General features: G+C 52.0%; 2 protein-coding genes across 3 annotated transcripts in view; one reads left to right on the forward strand and one right to left on the reverse strand.

Annotated features, from left to right (window-relative positions):
* Positions 1 to 6,300: 6,300 nt before the first annotated feature.
* On the reverse strand, positions 6,301 to 7,143 carry LOC123827910 (keratin-associated protein 4-3-like). Of its 2 annotated transcripts, XM_045852359.1 has the most exons (3): positions 7,090 to 7,143; positions 7,000 to 7,041; positions 6,301 to 6,921 (listed from the first exon to the last, which is right to left on the reverse strand). In XM_045852359.1, the coding sequence occupies exons 1-3, from the start codon at positions 7,141 to 7,143 to the stop codon at positions 6,301 to 6,303; spliced, it is 717 nt and encodes a 238-aa protein (XP_045708315.1). The 2 variants fall into 2 exon arrangements, with proteins under 2 accessions (XP_045708315.1, XP_045708314.1); XM_045852358.1 differs by having other exon boundaries at positions 6,301 to 7,041.
* An 11,401-nt stretch (positions 7,144 to 18,544) lies between these two features.
* TSPEAR (thrombospondin type laminin G domain and EAR repeats) overlaps positions 18,545 to 25,769 on the forward strand; it is a 38,456-nt gene continuing 31,231 nt past the window's right edge. The window contains exon 1 of the mRNA XM_045852355.1: positions 18,545 to 18,696. Within this exon, the coding sequence (XP_045708311.1) occupies positions 18,598 to 18,696 (99 nt within the window). The 5' untranslated portion in view covers positions 18,545 to 18,597. The remainder of the gene's footprint in view (positions 18,697 to 25,769) is intronic.

A 25,769-nucleotide genomic window follows, 5' to 3' on the forward strand; every position in this document is an offset into this window, starting at 1 on the left:
CTTCATCACATGATCGCTTCCTTCGTCTGATTTCACGGTAGGGGTGAGGGGACAGGAGGTTTTCACCAGACATTGCTCTGCAGCTCCAAGTGTTTCTGGGAATGAGTGGCTGAGAGATCACAAAGGGCAGTGGCCTGGCTCTGGGCAAGGTGACTGGGTAGGACTCTTGTCCTTGCTGAGGAAGGTCAATGCCTGCTGGGCCTGTGCCCCGGCCTTCCCTGGGGCTGGTCACCTGCAGACACATCATGGTCTAGGGGTCCTCAGTCCCCTGGGACCGTTTCCACCCACTGTCCCATCTGGGCAAACCCACCCCCACAGTCACTCATCAGGAAGCTGGTGTGGGGGCTGCATGCAGCACAGCCTCTGTGGGCCGGCCGCACCTCCATCATCCACCCGCAGGGCTACACCATGGGCCGAGGCCCGACGGGGTGAGGGTGAGGGGCAGCTCCCAGCTTACAGGAGTAAACAGCAAGTGTAGAAATAAAACGTGGAGGAGCAGGTGGCAGGACCTGTGGGGTCCCGTGTCTGTGTGCCCTTGGGGCCTTCCACTGGCAGCTCTGGGCTCAGGCTGGGAGTGTGAGGGACACCGAGTCGTGATGCAGGGGCTCCCCTGGGAGCTGAGCACCCCTGCCGGGCCTCAGTGTGCCAAAGGGCCGTGGCCAGCAGCCTCCTCTGACGTCAGGATGACATCAGCCCCACGCAAGGGCACACGTTGACAAAGGTGCAAGTACCCCAGCGAGATCGCCCACTAGGGGCGGTGGCTGGAACTGCTGCAGGAAGTGGACCACTGTCCCCCCCGAGCTCGAAAGGATCAGACGGTGTTCAGCCCACCATGCGAACGGGGTGCCGGTCGTGAGCCCCTCACTCTTCCTGTGGCCAGCGTCCATGGCCTGCTGTCCCCGGAGGGTCTCAGCCTCCTTCCCAGAAATGCTGGCCACCTCCCACCCCCCCCCCACATGCCCCACCTGCTGCATATTCCTCACCCGAACTTCCCTCTTCTCCCGCTGACCACTTGTGCTGAAAATCGGCTTTGTTGCGATAATGACTTTCATATGATCAAATGCACCCAATTTCACTGTGCAGTTTGATGAGCTTTTTAAAAGGCTGCCATCCTGCCGCCTCCACCTTTGTTAAGATGTAGAGCATCTCCTTCCCTCCAGAGGCTCCCAGCCTCCCTTCCCAGTGGCCGCCCCCCACCCAGAGCCCAGCCACCCCTGCCCCGCGGGCTCATTAAAAACAGGCCACGTGAAGGAGTCATGCAGCATGTGCTCTCTGCATCTGGCTCACTTTCTCGTCCCTGCTGTTGTGGGCATTGGCAGCACATTCCTTTTCAGAGGCAGGTCCGTGCTTCACGGAGAGGCTGCGCCACACTGCACCCTCCACCTGTTGACGTGTATGGGGCTGTCTCCTGGTTTGGGCCGTTCCGAATGAAGCCGAGGTGGACACCTGCCCTCGGGGTGTTATCACTTTGCTTGAGGGACTACCTCGGGGCGGCGTTGCCGGTCACAGGGCGGGCGTGGTTGGGTGGTGCGGTGCTTGTTTCCCTGGTGACTGACGATGGCAATCATCTCCTGTGCTCGTTTGCCATTTGGGTGTCTTCCTCAGTGCAGGGTCTGTCCCAAACTCTGCCCGATTTTACAGCGTCTGCTGGTTCGTCCTTATCATTAGGTTGTAAGTATTCTTTATGTAGTGTGGATACCACTCGTGTGTCATATATAGAAGTGCAAATCTCTCTGTGATGAGCCTTTTTATCTTCTTAACAGTGTTTTTTAAAGAGCTTACATTTTAAATTTTGATTCAATTCAATTGATTTATTTTTCTTCAATGGTTCTAAGAAATCTTTGTCTATACCCAAGGCCACACAGATTTTGTCCGATGCTTACTTCTAAATATCTTATGGTTGTAACTTGTAAGCTTAGTGCTATGATCCATTTCAAGTTAAGTTTTGAATGTACTGTGAGTTGTTCCAGCCTCATTTGTCAAGATTAACCTTTCTCCATTGAATTATCCTTGCCAAACAAAAACCTGTTGAGGTATATGTGAAGATCTGTCTCTGCACTTTCTTACCTATTCTATTCTTCTATGTTTATTACTATGCCAATAACAAACATGTTTATTATTTTACTAATAACACTGTCTTGACCAACACAATGTGGCTTTAATTTAAGTCCCGAAATCAAGCGATGCAAGTCCTCCAATGTTGGTTTTCTTTTTCCAAATTAGTTGGCTAATCTAGATCCTTTACATTTTCATGTAGCTTTTAGAATGTATTCTAGAATCAGCTCCTTCGCTTCTACAGAAACGCATGCTGGAATTTTGATTGGAATGGCATTAAACTTGTAGATAAACTTGGGAAGAGCTGACGTTTTAACAACATGGAGTCTTTTAACTTACAGACACAGTATGTCTGTCCAGTCCTTTAGGGTTGCCTGTTCCAGCAACGTGTTGTCCTTGTCCAGACACAGGCCACACGCACGTGCTGTCCCCTTTGTGTGCTATTTCACCGTCGATGCTTCAGTTGACGGCGTATTTGTTTTCTTTTTGATTATTTAGGGCTACCAGGTAGAAGTGCTCTTGGCTTCTCCCTATTGAGCTTGCATCCTGGAACCTCGCTAAATGCACTGGAATTGGAGAGCTTTTTTAGGTACACTCATTCCTTAGGATTTCCAGCATTCAAGGCATTTGGGCTCCGTGTCTTCTTTGTGGGAAAGGTTTTAACTATGAATTCGATTTCTTCACTTGGCAGTGGGCTATCGAGGTTTTCTATTTCATTTCGTGTGAGTTTTTGTAATGTGTATCTTTCCAGTTAGTGGCCTGTTTCATCTCAGTTGTTAAATGTATCAGCATGAAGTTGTTGGCTTTCCTCCTTTTTAATTCTTTTGGTCTGTAGATCTGTGCTCGTAACCCTTCTTTCATTTATGATATTAGAAATTCACATCTTTTCTCCTTTTTCTTGACTGATAAAGCTAGAAATGTACCAATTTTATTGATTTTTTCAAAAAAACAAATTTGGTTTATTGATTTTCTCTCTTGTCTGTCCATTTTCCATTCAGCAGATTTCTACATTTCTTGATTATTTCATTTCTTCTACTTATTTTGGGTTCAACTTGTATTTTTCTTTTTATAGCTTCATAAGGTAGAAACTTAGGTAATTGATTTTAGTCTTGCCTTCTTTTCAAATATATGTCATTAAAGTTTCACATTCCCCGCAGTGCGCTGTGTTAACTGTACCTCACAGAGTTTATTTGTACCTTATGCAAAATATTTCCTAATTTTCATTGTGATTTCTTCTTTGACTCAGGATTATTTTGAAGTGTGTTGTTTAATTTCCTGATATTGGACGATTTTCCAGATCTCTTTCTGGCAGTGATGGCTGATTCTGCTGTGGTCAAACAACCTTCTCTGTGTGACTTCAGTCCTATTAAATATCTTGAGACTTGCTTAATGGTCTAGTGTATGATTTATTCTGATGAATGTTCCACATGCACTTACAAATGTAAATTCTACTGTTGGGGGGCGGTATAGTATATAAATGTTAATTAGTTCAGGTTAGTTTATAGTGTTTTTCCAGTTTTCTATATACTTATCGATGACATCAAATTACAAACATATTTGGCCATTATCTCTTAAAATACCTTTTGCCCTCTCCCTCACTTTTACTTATTCATTGTTTTGAAGCACTCCGTTTGTACTTACGCTGGACCATTTCATTGTTCCCCAGCTCCCTGAGGTTCCTTGAAGGTTTTCCTTTTCTTTCCCCTCACTGTCCTCTGGTTTGGATGATTTCCGTGGCTATGTCCTCAGGGTCACAGGTCTTTTCCTCGGCAGTGTCTAAAGAGCTTTTAAGCACGTCTTTATAATTTTTTACCATTGATGTTCTATTTTTCAGCCTTTGGGGTTCCATTTTGTTTTCTTTTGAGTCGTCCATTTCTCTCTTCATCATGTTGGTGGTTTCCTTTAAATTCCTGTATGTACTTGTACTGGCTGTTTTAACTCCCGGGTCTGCGAGTTCCATCAGCTCTGCCTGTGGGTTTGCTTCTACAGACTGTCTTATCTCTTGGTTATGGGCAACATTTCCCTCTTCTGAATGTGCCTACTAGTATTGTCCTGAATGCTGGACTTCCATAAAATAAAACCATCACACTGTTCAATGTGTACTTTGTTTCCTTTTAAAAAATATTTTATTTATTTTTTAGAAAGAGAGGAAGAGAAGGAGAAAGAGAGGGAGAGAAACATCAATGTGTGGCTGCCTCTCCCATCCGCCCCTACTGGGGGCCTGACCTGGCCTGCAACCCAGGCATGTGCCCTGACTGGGAATCAAACCGGTGAACCCTCGGTTTGCAGGATGGTGCTCAATCCACTGAGCCAAACCAGTCAGGGCTGTTTCCTTTTTAAAAGGGCCCTGAACTTGGTTCTGTCTGGCAGTTACTAATTGTGGACCAGCTGACACGCTGATGTTTTCCTGCTTGTTTCTAGGTTTCGTCAGGACAGGTTAGAGATGCTTCCCTCTTGGAGAGGTTTGGCACTGCTGTTAAGATGTGACTCTTCTGGGATCTGTACTGAACGCCTCTGGGGTCCAGCGAGGTCCCTCCTCTCTGGTTGTTTGGGATGCTAATGTCCCTTGCCCTTGTGTACGCTCTGGTAATTGTTCACTGTAACAGCTCTGTGGTTGTTGCTGTCCAGCTGTGTGGGGTTCTGAGCGCCGAATGAATGGATTAGGATTCAGCAGTGGACTCAGGGGAGGTTTTCTCTGTATATTTCTCCCCTCTCCTGTGTCTGCCCCACAGATCCCAGCTGTCTCATTGTCCGTGAACTCTGATTCCTACCTCTTCAGCTCAGCAAAACGCCCGTGCTGTTTACGATCCCTCCACGTGCTGTGGCCTGGAAACTCTCTCCGCCAGCAAGCCGGGCCAATTACACAAGTCTCAGTACATTTAACAGGCTGGAAGTCACACAGAGAATGTTGTTCTGACCACAGCAGAACCGGAAGTCATTCACAGAAAGCTACCTGGAAAAGCGTCCAGTGTTAGAAATTAAATGGCAGGGCTTCCCTCCTCCGTTTCCCTCCCCTAAGCGGCCCCAGTCCTGTACTCTCGGTTGTCTAGGGCCGGGAACCTGGCTTTTTATGTCTTTCATCCCATTTTCTAGTTTTGTTGGGTGGGAGGATGAGTCGGGTCCACCATGGCTCAAAGTAACGCCTGACTCCTTGTGTTCAGGGACTCTGTTCCTCTTCCACACAATCCCTTGCTTCCCTCTTTGGCTCCGCAAGCTCTGCCCTGACCCTGAAGCTGCGTGTGCCTGCTGCTTCCACTCTGGGAGGTGCTCCGGCTGACCTGGAGCTCAGCCTGAGACTTAGCTCCCTCCCCGAGGGCTGCGCCGCGCCACCAACCCTATCCCAGGAGGGGTGGATCCTGGAGATCTCAAGAGTGGGTCTTGCAGAGACACAAGGAATCTCAACCTAATTTTGGGGGGTCTCTGGGCTCCAGAAGAGATGTCACCAATTCCCATTCCACCCAAGGTTCAGCGGTGTCCTGTTCACACAGACCCGTGGTAATTATGTCTGTGGCAAAGGTACAGAGTCAAATCAAGAAAAAGAACTATTCAGTGAGTAATATAGTAAAGGAGGGTGAAGGGCCAATCCATGATGTCCCCAAATGGCCAAAGAGCTGTGAAACCTGTCTCTGGGAAACCTGGGAGCCACACGAAGCCACACAGGGTCCTGCTGGATGGCAGAGTGTGACGTGCAAAGGGCAAAGGCAGATATGCAGTCAAGCTGAGAAATGGCAATAAAGACACGTGGCCATGAATGCAGTGCTCAGTTCAGGGCTGTTTATTGGTCGCTTGGCTCAAGTGCATCTAGACCAGGTTCAGGGTCAGAGACTGCTGGAAGCTGAGCTGGTCCTCATGAGGGCAGGACATATGGAGGGACCACTGCTGTGAGGACTGCCCATGTGCCACTCAAGAGCTGTAGCATTGAGTATGATCGTTTGGTTCTTCTACATCATCCAGCTCAGGAAGTGGTCTAAGTGCCGGAGCATTGCAGGGCACGGCAGTCAGCTTCCAAGTGGGACCTGACCCTGAGCCAGGTGAGGGAAACCTCCTGACATGGCTCAGGCCCAGTCTGAGGGGTGGCTGGGTGACCCACAGTCACAGGGGTGGGGCCTGAGCCTGGCTGCCCTGGGGAGATGTGTCCAGCCAGCAGCAGGACTTCAGGGCCAAGGCAGGGACACAGCAGGCTGGATGCGAGTACACAGGGCGGCAGATGAGGGACATGCAGGAGGCCAGGAAGCAGCAGCTGGGCTAGCAGCAGGAGGGGGCATAGCAGGAGGAGACAGGCACGCAGCAGGCGGGTCTGCACACAGGGCGGCAGATGAGAGACACAGAGGAGGAGGGTCTGCAGCAGGATGAGGGGCAGGGGGTGGGCTGGCAGCAGGAGGGGGCTGAGCAGGGGGCAGCCCCAGAGCAGATGGGCACAGAGCACACGGGTTTACAGCAGACGGGCTTGCAGCAGACGGGTGTGCAGCACACGGGTGTGCAGCAGGTAGGCTTGCAGCAGGCGGGTGTGCAACAGGCCGGCTTGCAACAAACAGATGTGCAACAGAAGGGTGTGCAGCAGACAGGCTTGCAGCAGATGGGGGTGCAGCAGGTGGGCTGGCAGCAGCTGGGGGCACAGCAGGTGGACTGGCAGCAGCTGGGGGCACAGCAGGTGGACTGGCAGCAGCTAGGGGCACAGCAGGAGGGCTGGCAGCAGCTGGGGACACAGCAGGTGGACTGGCAGCAGCTGGGGACACAGCAGGTGGACTGGCAGCAGCTGGGGGCGCAGCAGGTGGACTGGCAGCAGCTGGGGGCGCAGCAGGTGGACTGGCAGCAGCTGGGAGCGCAGCAGGAGGGCTGGCAGCAGCTGGGAGCACAGCAGGTGGACTGGCAGCAGCTGGGGGCACAGCAGGTGGGCTGGCAGCAGCTGGGGACACAGCAGGAGGGCTGGCAGCAGCTGGGGACACAGCAGGAGGGCTGGCAGCAGCTCTCTGGACAGTCATCCACCTGCAGGGAGGAGTCGGTGCAAGGGTCACTGGAACCGGGCAGGCAGACGCGGCTGCTGTAGCTCAGGTCGCTGGAGCAGACAGACAGGGTGGAGGCGGCCATGGTGGGGTGGTGGGGCTGGAGGTGAGCTGGGAGGAGTGTGTGAGTGTGTGAAGGTGAGTGAGTGTGTGAGAAGCTGGGGCTGTCCAGCTTTTATACCCTTCCCTGGGTGTGTGTGTGTTGTCCCAGCAGCAGGCTCACGCACCTCTTCCTTGTTGTTGGTGAGGGCGGGCCCTGAGAAGGAGCAGCAGGTGTTTTAGTCCCGGGAGTCATTGCTCAGCTCGCAAAATTCTTAGCATTGGCCTGGGTGTGCTTGCCCATTTTCAGTGCCAGAAGGAAACCTCGGGGTGGCGTGTAGGTTGCCTCATTTCTTAGCGGGATCCTTGGGGGCTAAGGCAGAACCTAGGCTGTGTCTTGCTAAATCAATGCCCCTGGTCACGCAGCCCCGTGGTGGGTCCCCTGCTGTCAGTGCCAGGTCATGTGGCTGGTGGTTGGAAGCTTATTTGGTTTCCAAATAAAGACAATGTGAGTCACAACGTGTAGCCTGGGGCCATCAAAACAGAGCACCGCAGCCAGCTGGGCTCACACGCAGACATGTGTTTTGTCACAGGCCGGGAGCCAGAAGTCGGAGGTCAAGGTGTCCACAGAGATGGTTCCCAGGCTGAGAGGAGAATCTGCCCCCAGCTCTGCCCCAGCTCCGGGTGGCTGCTGGCCATCTGTGGGTGCCTCGGCTTGTAGAAGCAGCACCCCGACCTCGGCCTCCCTGTCCACAAGGCCCTCTCCCTGTGTGCCTCTCTGCATCCAAATGTCCCCCTTTTAGGACAAAAGTCATATTGGATGAGGACCCATCTTAGTGACCTCATTTTCACTTGGTTACCCGTGGCAAGACCCTATTCCCAAACAAGGTCGCATTCACAGGTCCCGGGGTGAGGACCACAGCAACATTTCGGAGACAGAATTCAGCCCATCACAAGCCCCAGCTCTGAAGCGGACACACTGTCTGAGCCCGGGAGGGAGGGAGAGGTCGGCGGGGCCCCTTTCTCGGGGCCTTGGGTCTGGGCAGGTGCAGGACGGGGCGCAGGCAGCGTGTGGTGGGACGTGTTTGTCAGCACGCACGTGACTTCTGCTTGTCCAGGAACGGCTTAATTTTTTTTAACAAAAAGTTTATTTGATCAAATAACCATAAAAAAGTACAGGGAATTTACATACACCCCTTGCCTTCTTACGTAACGGTAGATCAATTACCAAATTTTAGAAACCACTTTGGACCTCACGACTCACGAAAGGATGGACTGTCCCAGGGTCAGCGGTTCCCACGGATGCCCACCCTGCTCCCCGAGCCCGCAGGGCGCCGTTCAGGTCTTCCTCTCCCGCCGCCGGGGCGTCACTCATGTCCGAGTGCTTTTCCGCTGCGACACTGCTCAGGGGCACTGGTCGGGGCGCTGCAGAAGGACCCTCCGTTTGGGTCTGTCCAGTGATCTTTTCACAGTTGCTGGGGCTGCTCTGTTTGGGGGCAGAACCTCACAGAAGTCACGTGTCCAGCCAGGCAGGGGTGCAGGCTGTCCATGTGTCTTACCTCTGGGAATGTGACCGTTCTTCCCTTTGCAGTGAGTACACCTTTGGGGGAGGTTGTGCAGGACTGTGCCAGCACCCCGTTTCCACTGAAATGTCTGCTCAGCGGCTTCAGCGCTGTCTAGGGATGGTGCCTGCAGCCACTGTCCCTGCAGTCACCGTCCCTGTGGCCTCTGTCCCTGAGGCCACTGTCCCTGCAGCCACTGTCCCTGCGGCCACTGTCCCTGCCGTCACTGTCCCTGTGGTCACTGTCCCTGTGGCCATTGTCCCTGCCATCACTGTCCCTGTGGCCACTGTCCCTGCTGTCACTGTCCCTGCGGCCACTGTTCCTGCGGTATTTTTAGGGTGGTTGTTCTCTCTCCTCAGGTTGTCTTCTCCAGTTACTAGCTACAATTCTTCTGTAAGGAAGAGTTGCCCCCTCTTCCATCTGTGTATTCGTTCTGTTATTTATTTCAGTTGGGACTACGGAGTGTCTGTTTTGCCCTGGCTGGTGTGGCTCAGTGGATGGAACGCCGGCCTGAGAACCAAAGGGTTGCTGGGAATTGGGGGCAACCATACCCTGATGTTTCTCTCCCTCTTTCTCCCTCCCTTCCCCTCTCTCTAAAACTAAATAAATAAAATATTTTTAAAAGAAGAAACAGCTTATTTTTTAAAGATTTTATTTATTTTTATTTTTAGAGAGGGAATGGAGGGAGAAAGAGAGAGAGAGAGAACATCAATGTGCGGTTGCTGGGGGCCGTGGCTGGCAACCCAGGCATGTGCCCTGACTGGGAATCGAACCTGTGATACTTTGGTTCGCAGCCCACACTCAATCTACTGAGCTACGCCAGCCAGGGCATAAAATATTTTTTTTAAAAGAGTATTTTATTGAGTTGCGTGACAATGTTATCAGTGTCTACTTTTGTTATTCACATCGTTCCAACTTTGACTGGCGGAAGCGCCTTCGTTCGGCTCTTGGACCCCATGGGCATGCCACAGCTCCCTGATGCCTCACTTCTGGTGCGGGCTCACCTTGAGGTTGCCCTTGCCCTCCCTGGAATCAGCCGCTTCTGCCTGGGGCGCTGGGCCCTTTTCGTGGGTGATGGTGTTCAGAGACCAAACCCGGAGCCAGGTGTGCTCATTACTTCTAGGGCGCCATGTCCCCCAGGCCCTCCCCAGGGACAGAGCCCTCACACGTGCCTGAACCCGGGGACACATCCAGTCTTGCCCTGCGAGCCGTGTTAGCGGCAGTGTTTTCCCGGGGGTCTTTCTCAGGCTAGAAGTTTCCTTTTATTGCTGAGAGACCCTATCAAGTACCGATGTTGGATGTCACGAAATGCTTTTTTTGTATCACAGTGTTCTTTTTCAAGTCCGTTAATGCGGTGAACTACATTAACTGATTTTTTTAACTGTCCATTTTGAAATAATTATAGATTTACGGGAAATTGTGAAGCTATTGTACACACGTTCATTGATTTCTGAGCGTGGAAGCAGCCCTGAGCTCCGGAGTGAGCCCCCTGGGGTGTGACACGTTGTCCTTTTTGTATGTGGCCGGACTTGACTTGCTAGCATTTTACCCAAGGTTCCCGCGCCGCTGTGCACGAGGGCGCTGGCCTGCAGTTTTCCTCGGCTGTGGTGTCGGTGGCCGTGATGGCGCTGCCCCCGTGCACGCAGCTGGCACGTGGCTCCTCCTGTCCTGTTGGCTGTAGGAAATGGTGTCGAGTTGGCACTTCGTCTCCTTTAAACGTTCGGTAAAGTTTTCTGAGAAACTGGAGTTTTCTTCCACAGATATCGGACGTCCCGAGTGTCTGATTCTTGTTTAAAGAGTTTTGATAGTTCATGTCCGTTGAGGAGTGGGTTCACTGACTTTAAGGTTTTGAACAATAAGCCTAACGCTGTGTGTCGGCTCCCCTTGTTGTCCTTTCAATTCCGAAAATGGTGAGTAATGCCCACTATTTTTCGTTGACATTGATGAATTGATCCTTCCAGTATTTTCCCTGGTCAGTGTGGCTAGAAGTTTATCGATTACATTGATCTTCTCAAAGAACCAGCTTCGACTTCATTGACTTTTCCATTGTTTTCAGTGATCTTGACCTTGATTTCAGTGACCTTGACCTTGATTTCTGCCCTTGCCCTTCCTCTGCTCCCCCGGGTTTTCATTTTCTCTTCTTTTTCAAGTTTCTTCAGTCGAAGGTACCAGATGGCTGATCTGGTACCTCCCTTTTCTGACAGAAGCTCTTACTGTAAATGACCCTCTCCTTCAGCCTGTCCCCAAAGCCACCCTGACGACAGTCCTGGGCTGGGGCCTGGGGCTTTGTGTGAGCGGATCTCTGAGCCTCTCCCGGCTCTGATCCTATAATTCCTGGATTCAGGTTGTGTTTGAAGGGTCACAGAGTCAATGAGCTGGGAGCTCACACGCAGTGGGTTTGAAAGCAGGTCAGGCTCTGGGTGCTGAGCATGTGGGCTCCCACACCCCACACCCCACAGCCTGAGGTCCTGACAGCAGGAGCCACCTGCGCTTCACGTTCTCACTTGCCAGGAGGACGGCAGGTGAGGAAACAGGAGGGCTGGCCGGATGGCAGGTGACCCTGCCCGGCAGGAGGGAGCAGTGTTGTTACGGCAAAGGTCCCAGGGGGCAGGGACTGCCCCTTCATCTTCACCTCTCCCACCTCAGGGCTCCTGGCGGAGGCGGGTCCAGGAGGAGACGAGTTCTGTGGGTGGGACCAGAGGGCCCGGGAGCGTCCCGTCCTGGAAGAGCCCCCATCACCCGCCTGCCCTGCAGCCTGCACGCCATCACTCCGGCTCTTGTCTCCAGAACGTCCGTGTGCCTCTGAGGTCAGGGGTCACTGTGCCGGAAGGACGGCGTTGGACCAGGGTGGCGAGGGGGTTCAGGCTTTGGGGCTGTGAGGTGTGCGGCCAGCAGATGGACTCGTGCCCCGTGCTCTGTGTGTGGACTTTCCTGCGTCGCGGATCAGGGCACCCGGCACCCTGTTGCCTGTTTACGTAACGTGAACCTCACATCAGCCGTACCCGCCACGGGGATCTTACTCAAGAGACCTGCTTAGCCAGCCTGGCAGCCTGCCCTCCTGCAGGCAAACGCTGGTCCTTCTGCAAACAAACTCAGGTGGAAAGTTAACAATTTCCTCAAGAGTGGGCCAGCGCAAGGTTGGCCGCGTTGTCAGGGATGGGCGGTCCCTTTCCAGCCCAGTCTCGGTGAGGCAGTCCGTGTTTGGGGAGCCACCTCTGCCTGCCAGATAACATTGCCAGTCCCTCCCACGGCCCTACACAAAAAGGGGGCGCTTTCTTCTGAGGCTGTCAGGGAGACCAAGCCCCCGAGAGGTCAATGGGAGGCCGCAAGACACAGCGAGGCCCAGGAGAGCTGGGTACAAATGCCACCGTCCTCGCTGTGCCTGACCCTGTGGGCGAGGTCAGGCATTCTGATGCACTGGGGGTGCCTTTGACCCCACAGCACTGAGGCGGACTCTGGGGCAGGACTGAAGGAGCAGGTGTTTTGCGTTTAAATTTCTTGGTGTGTGCAGCGCACGTCACCTGTGCTGGTCCGCGGAGCGCTCTGCTGGGTTATCATGGGCATCACTGCTCTTTAGGGGCCTCCTTACAGCTTCTCTGGCCAGATGACCGCACTGCCTTTGGCCTTCCGGGCTGCAGACGTATCCGCCCCGCAGCCCCAGAGAGCCCAGTGGTCCCAGTGGTCCCCCTCAGAGCTCAGGGCCAGCCCCATCCCCCGCCCTTGACTTCCTTTAAAACAAATTAGGAAAAGCAGGTTTGAGCACTCAGACAGGACACGACTCATTTTCTGGTTTGTTTTCCATCTTTGCCGTGTTTTCCCTTCCCTCCTTTAGCGAGGGTGACAGGAGGAAAGCAGTGTCTCCTTACTGTTGTAATTTGCATCTCCCCGACTCACACGACTTGAGTATCCCATCATGCCTGTGGGTTCCTTCTTTTGTAAGTTGCCTGCTTTTGTCCTTTTCTGAGGATTGATTACTCTCCTGTTTTCCTTGTGGGTTCTTGGCCCTTTGTACTCTTGTCAGTTCTAGGCATGACAAACACCTTTCCTGTCCACCCCATGGTCATCGGCAGTGCCCACGGTGTCCTTCCTGAGCAGAGACTCTTGTTCTGATGTGACTTCTTTCTGATTGTGTTTATTGAGTTTGGGATTTCCATAACTCGAGGTCACAAAGACAGCCCTAGCTCCTCCCTCTGACTTGGGAGTTTCACCTTTCACCCCCCCTGGAGTTCACAATGGTGTCTCCTGTCCAGGGAGGGGTTCAGCTCGACCTCCCTCCCCACAGAGCCCAGCTTTCCCATCACCCCCGCTGGTGCATCCCTCCCTCCCGCCGTTCCCTGTGGTGCCCGGGCTGCCTACCTGTGGGTCCCTCTGAGCTCTCTGGTCTCGTCTCATCACTGCTCCGCCTGCCTCTTCTTGGGCCCAAACTGGACTGTTTTGTTATTCTGGCTCTGTAGTCAGTCTGACCGTCCTATAGGGCAATGCTTCTGATACCCTGACCTAAACTCTTGGAGAGAAACTGCTCCTGCTGCTCCCCAGGCACACAATTTAAATCAACGACATCCACAGAGTGAAGAGGATTTTATTGACCCCTTGGCTCTTTCTCCCCACCTGCCCCCGGTAGGGGGCCCCTTCCCAGCGACTGTCTAACCTGGCTCAGGGCCTCACACCTGTGCTTCCGGCGAAGGCACCGGGCCCCTCCTGAAAACCTCAGTTGTCACGGGCACCAGTATGGAAAGCCTCCCCCGGGAACAGACCTGGGACCGAGGAGCCCAGCTCCTGACCAGAGTCCCAGGCGGCTTCTGTCAGGCCTGGCCCTCACCGTCACCAAGGCCTCCCCCTCCTGCCACACACCAGGCGTGGGGCGTGGCCAGGGCGCTGCCCTCCCGTTGGCCGCATCTGCCTCCCGAGCCCGGTGCCTGCATTCCGAGGCCTCCTTTTGGGGGCCTTGAAGGTACCTTTCTGACTCTGACTCAGTGCCCAGACTTTTCTACTTTCCGCCCTTCCTCCCCTTCCTTCCTTCAGGAGGCATTTGTCCTGGGCTCCCTCACCACGTCCTTCCCGGGGAGGTAACGGTGGGAGGGGTCAGGGCCTCCTCTGGTCCAGCCTCCCGCTTACGCTGCTGCAGTGACTATGGTCCTCGCCGTTCCTTCTGGCCCTCCCGGGGGGGGGAGGGGGGCGCTTGGCTCCTCTGACACCAGGCGGCTCCACTCTTTCTCCATCTCCTGACGGCGGGATGGGGGGGGGCCCTGCCCGTTTTTTATTAATTAATTAATAATTTTTTATTGATGATACTATTACAATGGTCCCAGCTTGTTCCCCTCTACCCTGCACGCCCTACTCCCTCCAGCAACCCCCCCTCCTTTGTTCACGTCCCCGGGTCATGGGCACAAGTTCTGTAGCTGCTCCATCTCCTGTACTTGCCCTTAGCATGCCCCTGCCTAGTCTGTAACCCCCAACTGGTGCTTCTTAATCCTGCACCTTTCCCCCCAGTCCCCCAGCCCCCCTTCCCACCAGCCACTGGCCCAGTGTTCTCCACGGCTGTGATTCTGTTTCTGCTCTGCTTGTTTGCTTAGTTTGTTTTTAGAGTCAGTTGCTCATCGTTGTGAGTTGGTTGTCATTTTCATGTTCATAGTTTTGGTCTTCTTTTTCTTAAATAAGTCCCTTTCACCTTTCACACAGTAAAGGTTTGGTGATGATGAACTCCTTTAGCCCTGCCTTCCCTTGTCTGGGAAGCACTTGATCTGCCCGTAGATTCTAAGTGATATGATAGCTTTGCTGGCGACCTATTTGAAAAAATAATAAAAGAAAACTTCCCTATTTGGTGACGAAAATAGACATGCAGGTCCAGGAAGCACAGAGAGTCCCAAACAAGATGGATGCAAAGAGGACCACACCAAGACACATCCTCATTAAAATGCCAAAGGTTAAAGACAAAGAGAGAATCTTAAAAGCAGCAAGAGAAAAGCAGATAATTACCTACAAAGGAGTCCTGATAAGACTGTCAGCTGATTTCTCAAAAGAAACTTTGCAGGCTAGAAGGGATTGGCAAGGAGTATTCTAAGTCATGAAAAGCAAGGACCTACAACCTAGATTACTCTAACCGCCCACCCATTTTAAAGGTGAGGCAACTGAGGCTCAGAGAACATCAGTGAGCAGTGGCTCATGAGACCCTGGGGTTCGGGACCTCAGTGTAGTCAGCTTTGAGTCAGTGAATCTGTGGCCACCACCTTCCCTGCCACACTGTAGGGCCCTGAGGGCAATAACTATTTATTTCTGAAGCTGCCATTTCCAGAGGACCACCCACACGGGAGCAAGCCAAGGCCGCTTCTCTAGAGCTGGCTGTGGCTGGTCGGTCACCACCACTGGGGTTTGGCGGAGGCTCAGACAGGCAGGGCAGGGGACAGTTTATAGGGGAAAGGGGACGTTCTGAGTGCCCGAGGGAGGCTGAGGCGCAGAGGGGACAGAGGCAGCCCTGGAATCAGGGCTCGTGTGTGAGTGATTGGCCAGGGGCGGAGGTCTGGCTTTTCTGGTTGACCCTGAACTGGAGTGGGAGCAAAAACTAGGGGAACTGGCGGTCACTGGTCACTCACATCCTGGATGTTCTGGGCCGATGGCTGCAGAGGCCATGGGTCCATTCTCTTGCCCTGTGCGTGTGTGGCTTGGCCATAGTCTCTTTGTACACGCGGGCTGTCAGCATGGACACGAGAGATGCTGTCAGAGGTATGGATTGATTAGGATTCGTTTTTGCAGCACTTTACCATCCGGGCGTGTCTGGCTGTCCTGAGACAGCTAGGACTTTCTCGAGCGTGGTCTCTCGCTGGCTCCTGCACCCAGTGGGAGCTTTTCCGGGAAGGTGCAAAGCTCAGCATCTCCATGAACCTGGCAAACCTTCCCGCTCGTCAGTGGATGAGGCAGAGATGGACACGAGTGCGTGTGGACGGAGTGTCCGTCAGAGCAAAGACTGTGTGTGGGTGGGTGGGAGCGGGAAGAGGTTGTTTTAATGAAACAATGTGGGGAGAGGATCCTTCTCGGATTAGCTGAATTTGGGGTCCCCCTCACTGTTAATTGCTTGTGCCTAGGGCTCAGCCAGGCCAAGGAATGTTCTGGAAGTCAGACAGCTTCCCTAGCAGAGGGCCCTTGTTTCCTGAGTGAGGGGCTGGACCCTGCGGGGGGGCACAGCTAAAACCAAGAGGGGCAAACCCACCCCCCAGTCAGGACCTGTATACCCAAGTGTCTCTCAAAGTTTTTTGGGGGGAGAGGGAATTTAGGGTGCACAGTGTTTGTTCAGAGCCCCAAGCTTTCCAGGATCCCTAACTGGGCACAGCCCACAGGATTTGTAATGGAACCTTCACGCCCCGGCCAGTCTGAGGTTTGGGTCAAGGTCAGGTCCTAGAGCACAGACTCCTCCTGCATCCCCAGCCTCATAGATGCCAGACTCCTCCATGGAGTCCATCTGGGACCCTTCCATTGCCTGAACACATGAGGCTGCCTCCAGGGCGACTCCTGCCCTTGACATTCAGATGCGTGAGAGGACATGGGTGCCTCTGCCTCTGATGGCCTTCCCTGCTGCTCTGCGCGTGGCTGTTTTATAGCTCCCTATGCGCTGCAGTCTCCTCACACCCTACTGTTCTGTCTTCGACGGCACAGATTATAACAGTAACCGGTGTTCTCCTGCCGCAGGGCAGGCTTTCGCCCTCTCTCCTCACAACACCCTCCCCAGAGGTCATCGGACGTGTGTCCTCCCAGACAGCACGCGGGCCTGCATGTTCTGTGTGTCCCCAGATGCACCCCACTGTCCCCCACACTCTGCACACGCTTCCTCCAGCCCAGCTGTGTGCCTTGGGTGGGCGTCCAGCTGGGCATGTGGGCCGGGCTGCCCACCGCCACCCCGCCAGCCAATCCACCGCCTTGCTCTTGGGCACGGCCACGCTGTCTCGTGCCACCCTGAGTGAGTGCCGTGCTTTTCCAGGCGACGTCTCTGTGCAGTCCCTCTGCCCAGAGAGTCACACTCGCCCGAAGGACACGAGTGCCCTTTGCTGTGCCCGACGCTTCACGGCTCCACACTTCGCACACTGTGGACCACTGGGGGCTGAGCGAGTGCGATCATGTTTTAAGCAACCATGTTCCTCGCTCTCAGCGGGCTGACCGGGCGCATGGTGTCCGTACCTTTGCTGCCTGCGGGCCACTGTTCACAGGGCTCCCAAGCTCCGTCTCGCCCAGCTGCCCATTGGGGGTGACGTTTCTCTATCACAGGAGTTTCACACACTCTGGATATGGATCATTTCGCCGTGTCCCCCTGTTCCGACGGCGGCCTCCGGCGTGCCCCCCTTGTGCCTCCCGGGCAGCGTCGGCCCCTCCAATATCTGACCTTTCCTTCCGTCCCCGGCGGCACTCTGACAGCCCAGCTGCTTTAGCCGCTGAATCGTCATCTCTCCGTAGGGCTCTGGCAGCTTTCCTGACACCAGAGACACGGGGCCATCTTTCCTCCCACACCCCTCTGCCTTAGTGGGGACAGCTGCGCTCCGCGACTTCGGCTCGACAAGTGTCTTCACCCGCCTGCTGTGTGTGCTGTTCCTCGTCCCCCTCTGACAGCTCTTTCTGGTCACGGCTCATCCCTGCAGGCAGTTGCCCCTGCAGGGGCAGCCTGGGCTGGGCGGGGGCCTGAGTGGGGGCCTGAGCAGGGCACAGAGCAGGCAGGGCCCCCCAGCTCAGCCCACCAGCCCGCCACTCTGGGTTGGAGAGCACTGTGAGGGTGAGGGACAAGGCTGATAGCATGGACCCCCAGGCCTCAAAGCCCCTCCCTTTCCCGCATCAGTTGCCAGCCACTGTTCTCACTGGCGCTGCTGCATGGCTCTGTGCTTCCTGCAAAAACGGTGTGATGGCCCTAGTCCTCGTGGGGTCTCTTCCCAGGCTGCATGCGAACCTAAGACTCCTCACAACCCACTCGGGCCACAGCCCTTGTTGCTTCAAGAAAGGTCACCGGTTCAACCCCTGAGGGAAGGTGTCCCTGGGATTTCTGGATCATCCTGTGGGCCGTTGTGACTTGCAGGGACCCAGGTCTGCCAGGCTCCTGAAGTCGGATTCAGTGGGACTGCAGTGGGCAGCTGTGTGCCTCAACCCCAGAGCAGGGGGACAGAGCTGTCCTCTCTGACACGTCACCTGTGCCCTAGCCCACGTTGACAGAGGAGAGGCCTTAGGAGGATTTCACGGGGGCAGGAACATGATCACATCCCCGGGGACACCAGCCTGCACTGGGCGTGGGCAAGGTGACCTCAGGCAGCTTGCAGGGAGCACCCGGAAACTGGCAAACAGTGTCTGCCATTGCCAGCAAGGAATGGTGTCAGTCCCGGTACACTCTGGGAGTGTCCACAAGGACAGGACCAGCCAATGTTCCTGAACTGCCATGGCCGTGGCTCCTCACTCTGTCAGTCTCAGCTGCAGTGACCACTGTCATGTCTATGTGTCCGGTTGGTGGTGGTGACACTGCTGAGCCCACTGGGGTTGCCATGTTGGACCTCCCAGTCCCCAGATGCTTTATGTGTGTGAGCCCGTCTTGCCTGGGGGCCATGCACTCCCTGGGGCCAGGACCAGCTGGGACTTGTTCCTCTATGTCCCCCAGTGCAGCCAGCAGAGTGCCAGGTTGTAGGGTGGGCAGGGGTGGTCACAGACAGGCCCAGGTGGCTGGCGAACCTGGGGTAACTGCCACACCAACCCTTGGGGCTTTGCGAGGATTCCGTGCCATGCTGGGACCTGGCCCGCCACACAGGGCGCCCCATTAATGTCCTGGCATAACCCACTGTGATTTCCTTGACACAGATCTGCGCCCCCTGGACATCCTGGCAGAGGCGGTCCCTCCGAACGGCGCTGAGAGTGGAATCAGCGTGTCTCGGGTTCAAGGTGCACTGGGACTCCAGCTTTCGGCCGCAGCCCTCCACGCCATGAGCTTCCCGGCATCGAGGATTTTCGTCAGATGTGACCTCTTTCCTGAAGAGTTTTCCATCGTCGTAACCTTGAAAGCTCCCAGCCTCCCCCCGAAGGTCAGTGCTGCTTCTCATCTTCGCGGCGGACAACCCGGTGTCCTCGGTGCCAGAGCGTGCAGAGCGCACGACTGACTTGGGTCACAGAGGGGCTCGGATCAGGGTCTCCTAGATCTGTGGGGGCAGCAGCGTGGGCCTTGGTGGGTAGTGAGGTCCCCGTCACCGCGAGTGAGCAGGCAGAGCCTGTGTGGCCATTTGCTTGGGGTTTGTACTGGCTGTTATTGCAATAATAACGTTCCTGATGTGCTAACCTGCCGAAGGCTGGGGATGCTGCTCAGAGTTCTTACTTTGACGTTCTTCAGCAGGAAAGGCAAACAGTAAAATAACAACAGTTAACCTTTTGGAGCCCGATCGCCTGCGTCTTGCTGTCCCATCCACTCAGGCCCAGCTGCCGTTGCATCCTCCTGGCTGGGCTGGGCGCCGCCGGAGTGGGGGATGGGTGGCATCCACCCCTATTCCCCGTGGCTTCCAAGACAATACGCTTCCTTGGTGCACGACAAGCCCTTTCTGTTTGCACGTCTGGGTCCTTGGTCCCCGGACCCACGACCCTGCTTGTGGGTCTTGGCTGTGGACCGTGATTGTGTCGGACCTTTCTCGAGGAGCTTCTGCCCACGCAGCCTCTCTCCCTTTGCTCCCTCGAATCTGCCGTTGGGCCCAGCTGCTGAGCTTTCGATCCTAGCCATTGTCCTTTTCAGTCCTATAACTTCTATTTTCTTTTTCTTTTTCTTTTCTACATGAATTCCAGTTCCCAGGTTAAAGCCTTTGTCTGGTCAGCTGCTGTCTTGAATGGGACTCCAATGCTTGGAAGCAAGGGCTCCATTCTGCCGACAACTCCAGTGTGGGGGTCCCCCCCAAGCATTTCCTGTCGGGCCCCACCATCTTTACCAGCCTCCCTGAGATACGCTAAACACACCACGCAATCCACCCGTTTCAGGTTGCAACTCGGCGACGTCTGGGACAGTCAGCTGCCCCGAGCAACCCTCTCCCCAGTCAGACCCCCAGCAAGCCCTGCACACTCTGGCTCCCACCGGCCCCCAGCGCTGAGCAACAGCTCCTGATGTGCTTTCCGTGTCCACACCCTTGCTCAGTCGGGACCTTTCATATCAGTGGAATCGCGTACTCTCTGGTTTCCTCTGTGCAGTCTGCGTTCAAGGTTCATCCATGTCGTAGTGCACGTCACTGTGTCCTTCCTTCCTATGGCCACATCATGTTCAGCTGTGCGGATACACTGCAGTTCCTTTATCCGTCCATCGGTTGATGGATACCTGGGTTCTTTCCACCTGTTGGCTGTTGTGAGCCAAGCTGCCGTGAACATTCACGTACACTCTCTTGGGTATGGACAAATGTTTTCATTCTGTGGCGGGTGCATGCCTAGGAGCGGAATTGCTGGGTCGCGGTGCCTCTGTGATTGACTTCTGAAGAACAGCCAGACTGTTCCCCAAGGCAGCCGCACCATCTTACATCCCCTCCAGCAGTGGTCGCGCAGTGTGGTTTCTCTGCGCCAACACTTGTTATTATCCGACTTTTGAATTCTAGCCGTCCTCAAGGGCTTGGGACGGTATTGCATTGAGGCTTTGATTTGCATTTCCCTGATGCATAATATTTATGTGTGCATTTGTGTATGTTTTGGAGAAGTGTCTTTTCAAGTCTTTTGCCTAGTTTTTAATTGAGTTATTTTCCTTTTTTGAGTTATATGAATTCTTTATATATTCTAGATAAAGTCACTTATCACATATATGATTTGCATATATTTTCTCCTGTTCTACTGGTTTTCTTTTCACTTTCTTGACGGTGCCCTTAGAAATACAAAACCTTTGAATTTCGATGAAGTCAGATTTATCTTATTTTTCCTTTCTTGCTTAGACTTTTAGTGTTATATCTTAGAATCTAGTGCCAACTCTGAGGTCATGAAAATTTACCCCAATCTTTTCTTCTAAGAGTTTTATAGTTCTCACTCTTCTTTTTTTAAAGGGTCATAGGCAGTGTGGGTTTTTTTTTTAAAGATTTTATTTATTTATTTATTTTTAGAGAGGGAAGGGAGGGAAAAAGAGAGAGAGAGAGAAACATCAATGTGCAGTTGCTGGGGGCCATGGCCTGCAACCCAGGCATGTGCCCTGACTGGGAATCGAACCTGCGACACTTTGGTTCACAGCCCGCGCTCAATCCACTGAGCTACTCCAGCCAGGGCTTAGTTCTCACTCTTAATTTAGGTCTTTGATCCATTTATTTTTTGTATATGGCATCGGGTGAGGTAGGAGTCCCATTTCGTCCCTTTGCATGTGGACTTCCCGTTGTCCCAACCCCATTTGTGTATGAGACTCTTCTTTCCCCATTGAATGGTCTCAGCGCCCTGTTGAGACCAAGTGACCACACCTGTGTGGGTTTATTTCTGGGCTCTCAATTCTGTCCCATTGATAAATCAGTATTTTCTATCCTTACACCAGCCCCACACTGTCTTGATGACTATAGCTTTATACTAAATTCTGATATTGGGAAGTGAGAGTCTTCCAAATTTGTTCTTTTTCAAGATTTTTTTGGGCTATTCTGCCCTCCTCCATAATCTATATGAATTTTAAAGTCAACTTGTCAACTTCCTCTAGGAAGTCAGCTCGGATTCTGAGAGGGATCGCATACGTAGACAGATTGGGGGAAGGTTGCCTTCTTAACAATATTCAGTCTTCTGATCCATGAACTTGGGATGTGCCTCACTGATTTAGAACTTCTTTAACACACGAACGATATTTTGCACTTCTCAGGGTATTAGTTTTCAGTTCTACTGTTCCTGAGTACTTGTTCATTTCATCTAATTTACACAATTTATTGTTGTCATTCACAGTGTTTTTCTCTCTTTTTATTCCCATGGATTGTTAGCAATGTCCCCTCCTTCATTTCTGCTCCTAAAATTTGAGTCTTCTCCCTTTCTTTCATGATCAATGTACCTAAAATGTTGTCAATTTTGTTGATTTTTTTCAAAGAATCAGCTTTTAGTTTTATTGATTTTTCTCTATTGTTTCTCTATTTCATTTCTTTCTGCTCTAATGTGTATTATTTCCTTTACTCTGCTTGCATTAGGCTTGGTTTGCCCTTCTTCCTCCTTGTCTTAAAGTGGAGGCTTCAGCTATTGCTCTGAGACCTGCAGGTACCACAGCTGCATGTGTCTAAGGAGCGTTTCAGCCACGTCGTCCCATGTCCTCTGCTCTTTCAGTCTCATTTTCATTCATCTCCAAGTATTTTATTACTTCTCTTTGGATTGCTCCTTTGGCACTCTGGTTATTTACGAGGGTGTTATTTAATTTCTACATATTTGTGAGTTTCCTGATTTTTCTCTGTTACTGATTTCTAATTTCACTCCATTGTGTTCAGGGAACATACGTTGTGTTATTTCTATTCTTTTTAACTTACCGAGGTCTGCTGTGTGTCCCAGCACACCTCTGTCCTCAGAACGTTCCCCGTGCCCTTCCCAGGAATTTGTGTTCTGCTGCTGTTGGGTGGGGAGTGTGGTCGGTGTCTGGTCTGCAGTGTCGTTCAAGTCCTCTGTTTCCTTGTTCATCTTTGGTCTGGTTCTTATATCCATTATTGATTTGGGATGTTGACGTCTTTCATGAATATGGTCGAATTATTTATTTTTCCTTTTGTTTCTATACGTTTTAGCTTCATGTAGTTTGGTGCTTTGTTATTATTAACATATAAATGTTTGTATTCGTGTACTCTTGATGGATTGACCTTTTTATCATTATAAAGTGTCCTTCTTTAGCTCTAGTAACGATTTTTGTTTAAAGTCTATTTTATATGCTATTAGTATAACCACTCCAGCTTTCTTGTGATGATTGTTTGCACAATATATCCCTTTCTGTCCTTTAACTTTTAACCGATTTGTGTACTTGAACATCAAATGTGCCTCCTGCAGAGAGCATATGGTTGAATCTTTTTTTCCAGTCCAACAATCTCTGCTTTATGATTAGATTTATTCACACATAAATTATTATTGCTATATCACTAATCTTCATTATTTAGGTATTTTGTATTTTCAAATTCAGCTGCTTGATAGAATCAAATTGGTAACCTGAAAAACCAATACTCACAATGCTGGCACAGCCGTTCACGGGCACACACAGAGCTGCAGAACATCCGATGTTCCAACGTGTGTCTTCTTGTTGCCGCTCAGACTAGAGACAACGGTCCTTTATCTGTCTACGTAGTGCCACGCTCTTTGCCTTTCTGTGCTTCTATTGGTGACTTGCTGTTTAAAAGGGACTCCTAGGTGCGGGAAGGCTGTGATGTGTCTCGCAGAGAGGACACATGTTAGATACGCTTCATTCAGGCAGCTACGTGGCTGTGGGAAGTGGGTTCAGGGTTAATGAATCCACAGTAAGCATCAAACACGTGGTGTGAGATTGTAGGTATGCCTCTGCCCCCAGTTCTTGCTCGTATTTGTCTTTGACCCTGGTTCCTGGCACGGAGCTCCTAAAACCCTTGTCATTTCCTGAGTGGTAAGCCCACTAAAGGCATCTTTTGTTCTAACGTTTGGTCTTTGACTTGGGTTCCTGGCATGGAGCTCCTACATTCACTAGGATTTCATGAGTGATGGAAGTGTCTTTTGTTCTAATGAGGGGACTCCCAGTGGCTCCTGGAGGGGGGCAGGGCTGGTCACCAGACTGAGTTATTAATTGATAATACCTGCATGGTGAAACTTCTGTAAAATCCCAGTGAATTGGGGTTTGGAGAGCTTCCAGGGTGGCGAACACATCCACACACTGGGAGACTGTGCACCCCAGCTCCATGGGGACAGAAACTCCTGTGCTCAGGATTCTTCCAGACCTTGTCCTGTGTATATCTTCCTCTGGCTGTTTATCTGTATCCTTTAAAATATCCTTTGTAATAAATCAGCAGTTTAGTAAGCAAACTATTTTCCTGGGTCCTGCCAGCCACTCTGGCAAATTACTGATCCAAGGAGGGGGTTGTGGGAACCTCGGATTAGTGACCATGTCAGACAGATGTGGTAGGTCACCTGGACACCTGCGACGTGCAACTGGCATCTGGAGTAGGGGCCGTCTTGTGGGACTGAGCTCTTCCCCTGCGGGGTCTGTGATAACTCTGGGTGGTTTGGGAATTGAAGTGAACTGTAGAACACCAGCTCGTGTCAGAGAATTGGTCAGTGTGGGAAAAAAACACACATCCAGTGTCAGAGCATTCTGTGTGAGAGTAAAGGAAAATGCACGGCATTTTCCCCAGACACACTTCAAACAAGGTTATGTAGCGAGCAGCTGACGGACAGGAGACCAGACACTCACAGGCACGAACCTGCATTTCCCCAGGACTGACAGTTCAGTGTTTGCTAACACAGTGTTCACTGTGACTTTACAGAACACAGTTAGCACTGACAACGAGAGTCGTCGGTGGCTACATTCCTACCTGCTGTGTTACTGGTTGTTTCCTCTGTCTCTTGTGTCCTTTTTTGTTGGGGTCCTTCAGTCCTTTTTTTTGCTTTCTAGTGCTTTCTTTGCATATAGTGAATACTTTCTAGTGTGGCACTCTCATTTCTTTAATAATGTTTTACTATAGTTTTTAGTTTTTCCTTAGTGTTTGCTCTGGGGCTGACCATATATTTACTTTATACCATCAGAATCGACTTCTGATTCATGCTAACTCTTTTCTTTATAAAGACGTGGCTCCTTTTTGTATATAACTGTGTTCATTCTTGTCCTTTTTATGGGCTTGCTGCTTTATATATTGCACCTATAAATGTTCAACCCAACAGTGTACTGTTATAATTATTACTTAATATATTTGTATGACTTTTAAGAAGCTTAGAGAAGAAGGAAAAACAAGTACGTATTTATAGCTCTTGCTATCCTAACCTTCTTTTTATCATTTCTGATTTTCCTCACTTTTTTCTGTGGATTTCAGTGACGATCTGGAGTAATTTCCTTTGCCCAACACAGCTTTGCTCCCATGCACCTCCTTTGTGCTGATATTCCCAAATACATTACATTATTATATACTATAAGTCCAACGATACATCATATATATATATATATGTACAATTATATATGGCTGCCTGTGGAGGGGGGTTCTTGAGGGAGGAGACCCTGTTCTGATTTTCACGCAGGGGCTGCAGGAGGCCCTGAGGACACTGAGCAGGCGATCCTCTGAGCTGTGAGGAGAGGAGGAATGGATGAGCATTAAGCACTCTATTGGGGAGGGTTCTATGAAAGTTCAAGGTGCAATAAACCAAGACATTTGCCTCTCATGGTTGATGGGGGCTCTGCCCACAGATCTCCCCCTGTCATTGTGGATGAGAATAAAAATGCCCAATGCATGATTTGCTTGGGGAGGAAAGGTGACCAGTCCCTCAAAGGACAAAGGTCCTGAACATCTCCTTCCCTGCGTTTTTACTGAGTTCAGCTCACACAGAGATACATAGTAGGCACATGGAGCTCATCAGCCAGTGCGCAAAATGCCACTGAGCTCTTTTACAGATAATAGTTGAAGAAACACAGGGATTGTCTGTGGTCAGGGCTGGCTTTAGCTCAAGTGTCTGCTTCACAGCAACGGGGCACAGAAAACCTCAAAGGACACAATGTACATTCTTTCTCTGGCCAGATTCGCCCCCAGGAGCCATCTGTTCCAGTACAAGTTGCAGATGTCTCTTGGCATGGTTCCCGGGCTGAGTCAGGCAGGGAGAGCAAAGTGGCCAAGAGACTAGGAGACTCTTGCAGAAAGACTGAGGACTCAGGCTATGACAAAGCCAAGGGGTGAGGGTCTTTCTGTCCCTTCTCTGAAGACCCCTAAGTCCTTCCCTGATGGCCCTTCGTGACAGTGCCTGTCTTAGGTTGTCGCTCCTCCTTCAAGGGATCTTACCCGTCCTTGGCTAACCTGTCATCCACCCGGGGCCAACCAGGGGGAAGTGAGGGAGGCAGGGGCTGTGCTCCTGCCAGGGGGTAATGTTCTGTCTCCTTAGTGGCTCATGTTCCCAAGGCCTTTTCACTCAGCTCCAGCTGTGGGACCAAACGCTACAGTCCCTGAAACCAGGTGGACAGCTCCCAACACGTGGTCATTCCTCCTGTGCTAGC

Source organism: Phyllostomus hastatus, unplaced genomic scaffold (genome assembly GCF_019186645.2).
Source record: "Phyllostomus hastatus isolate PE091 unplaced genomic scaffold, TTU_PhHast_1.1 phas_contig_948, whole genome shotgun sequence".
Lineage (NCBI taxonomy): Eukaryota > Metazoa > Chordata > Mammalia > Chiroptera > Phyllostomidae > Phyllostomus > Phyllostomus hastatus.

What these genes read in the sequence shown, in the direction of transcription:
- LOC123827910 (XM_045852358.1), bottom strand. Translation starts at nt 7,143, where the DNA reads ATGGCCGCCTCCACCCTGTCTGTCTGCTCCAGCGACCTGAGCTACAGC. An exon ending in ACCTGAGCTACAGCAGCCGC is followed by an intron (nt 7,042 to 7,089) that starts GTCTGCCTGCCC and finishes TCCTCCCTGCAG; the next exon opens with GTGGATGACTGTCCAGAGAG.